General features: G+C 37.5%; 1 protein-coding gene across 1 annotated transcript; it reads right to left on the bottom strand.

Annotated features, from left to right (window-relative positions):
• Positions 1-1,025: 1,025 nt before the first annotated feature.
• On the bottom strand, positions 1,026-1,898 carry LOC107062214 (uncharacterized). The gene has a single exon (XM_015312580.1). The coding sequence runs from the start codon at positions 1,896-1,898 to the stop codon at positions 1,026-1,028; it is 873 nt and encodes a 290-aa protein (XP_015168066.1).
• Positions 1,899-2,131: the final 233 nt, after the last annotated feature.

Consider the following 2,131-nt stretch of genomic DNA (forward strand, 5'->3'; position numbering starts at 1 on the left):
TGATTTGGTAATTTTGGACATGACTGACTTTGATATAATCTTAGGCATGACTTGGTTGTTCCCCATAATGCTATGTTAAAATGTTATACTAAGTCTGTGACTCTAGAAATTCCAAAAAGGAAAAAAATTAGAGTGGGAAGGGGTGTACAAGCCTAAGCAAGTTAAGATGATATCCTCCATTTGTGCTAGGAAACTGGTAGGGCAGGGTTGTCTGGCTTATTTGGCTCATATTCGGGATGTTGAGGTAGAGTCTCTCTCTATTGAGTCCATTCATCTGGTGTCGGAATTTAGAGAAAGGTTTCCTACTATTTTGCCAGGTATGCCTTGGGATAGAGATATAGATTTCTGCATTGATTTGGAACCTGGTACCCGCCCCATTTCTATCCCTCCTTATCGCATGGCTCCGGTAGAGTTAAGAGAGCTTAAGGTTCAAATCCAAGAACTTCTTGATAAAGGTTTTATCCATCCCAGTGCTTCCCCGTGGGGTGCTCCTCTATTTTTTGTTAAGAAAAAGGTTGGTACTATGAGGATGTGTATAGATTACTGCAATTGAATAGGGTCACCATTCGAAACAAGTACCCATTGCCTCAAATAGATGATATTTTTGACCAATTGCAAGGTGCATCCAGTTTGCAAGGTGCATCCATTTTTATAAGATCGATCTAAGATATGGTTACCATCAGTTATAGATTAGGCCTGAGGATGTACCCACGATGACATTTAGGACCCGCTATGGGCAGTATGAGTTTTTAGTAATGTCATTTGGGTTGACAAATGGGCCTGCAACATTCATGAGTTTGATGAATGGTGTGTTTAAACCATTACTTGATTCATTTGTTACAGTTTTTATTAATGACATTTTGGTTTATTTGAAAAGTAAGGAAGAGCATATAGGTCATCTTCGTATTGTTACGATGTTCTTCGGAAACAAAAGTTGTATGCGAAGAAATCTTCTACATCCAAGTGTGTGATGTCAACTTGATTTTCAGAGACAAAATTTGCTTCAGGATTTTTCTCTTTCTTCTTTAGCGATTCTTGATAAAGCTCAACCAAGTGTTTGGGAGTACGATAATCCATGCATAATGACCTCTTACACCACATCGAAAACAACCTGTCATAGTTGCTTTACGTTTCTCATCCTTTTTTTCCTTTTGATTGTGATTCTTATTTATTGAATGATTAACACCAGGAAAAGAATTACGTTCTTGACCATAATCACGACAACGTCCACGTCCACATCCACGACCACCACTTGGGCCGTGACCTTTTCCACGCCTAGCATGATGGGCGTACGCCTCATTCACCTCAGGAAGTAGTTCAGATCCAGTAGGCCGATTCTCATGATTTTTCATTATTAAATCATTGTCTTGCTCATCCACAAGAAAATCAGAAATTAGTTCAGAATACTTTTTGAAACCTTTCTCTCGATATTGTTGCTGCATGAGCACATTCAAGACATGAAAAGTGGAGAACGTCTTTTCCATCATATCAATATCACTAACCGTTTCTCCACATAATTTCAACTGAGAAGTGATTCTGAACATGAAAAAATTATACTCATGTATAGACTTAAAGTCTTGTAGTCTTAGATGCATCCAATCATACTGTGCCTTTGGATGTATGACCATCTTCAAGTGGTCATATCTTTCATTTAGTCTTTTCCACAAAACAAGTGGATCCGTAACTGTGAGATATTCAATTTTTAGTATCTTGTCAAGATGATGATGCAAGAATATCATTGCCCGTGCACAGTTTTGCTTTGATGTTTTATTTTCTTCTTTTATGGTGTCTCCAAGACCCATTGCATCAAGGTAGATTTCAGCATCGAACACCCATGAAAGGTAGTTCTTGCCCGAACTATGAATGTCAATGAACTCTAGTTTCGTAAGATTGGACATTAATATTAAATGCAAAAGAATAAATAATACGTTATTAATTCTTCAAACTTAACCTTCACTTTCTGAGATGGTAGAGTCTCATGTTGATAATGTGTTATGAAACTATAGAATAAGAAGAAGGAAGTAGAGAGAAGAGAAGACTTATTATTTCTCTTGAGGGATGGTTTTACAATGAAGAGGACCTCTCTATTTATAGGGGAAATCTAACTTGGTCCTCAAGTAGGATTCCTAAC

This window comes from Solanum tuberosum, unplaced genomic scaffold, assembly GCF_000226075.1.
Source record: "Solanum tuberosum cultivar DM 1-3 516 R44 unplaced genomic scaffold, SolTub_3.0 scf00209, whole genome shotgun sequence".
Lineage (NCBI taxonomy): Eukaryota > Viridiplantae > Streptophyta > Magnoliopsida > Solanales > Solanaceae > Solanum > Solanum tuberosum.

Coding starts and splice junctions, on each gene's coding strand:
- LOC107062214 (XM_015312580.1), bottom strand. CDS start 1,898: ATGTCCAATCTTACGAAACTAGAGTTCATTGACATTCATAGTTCGGGC.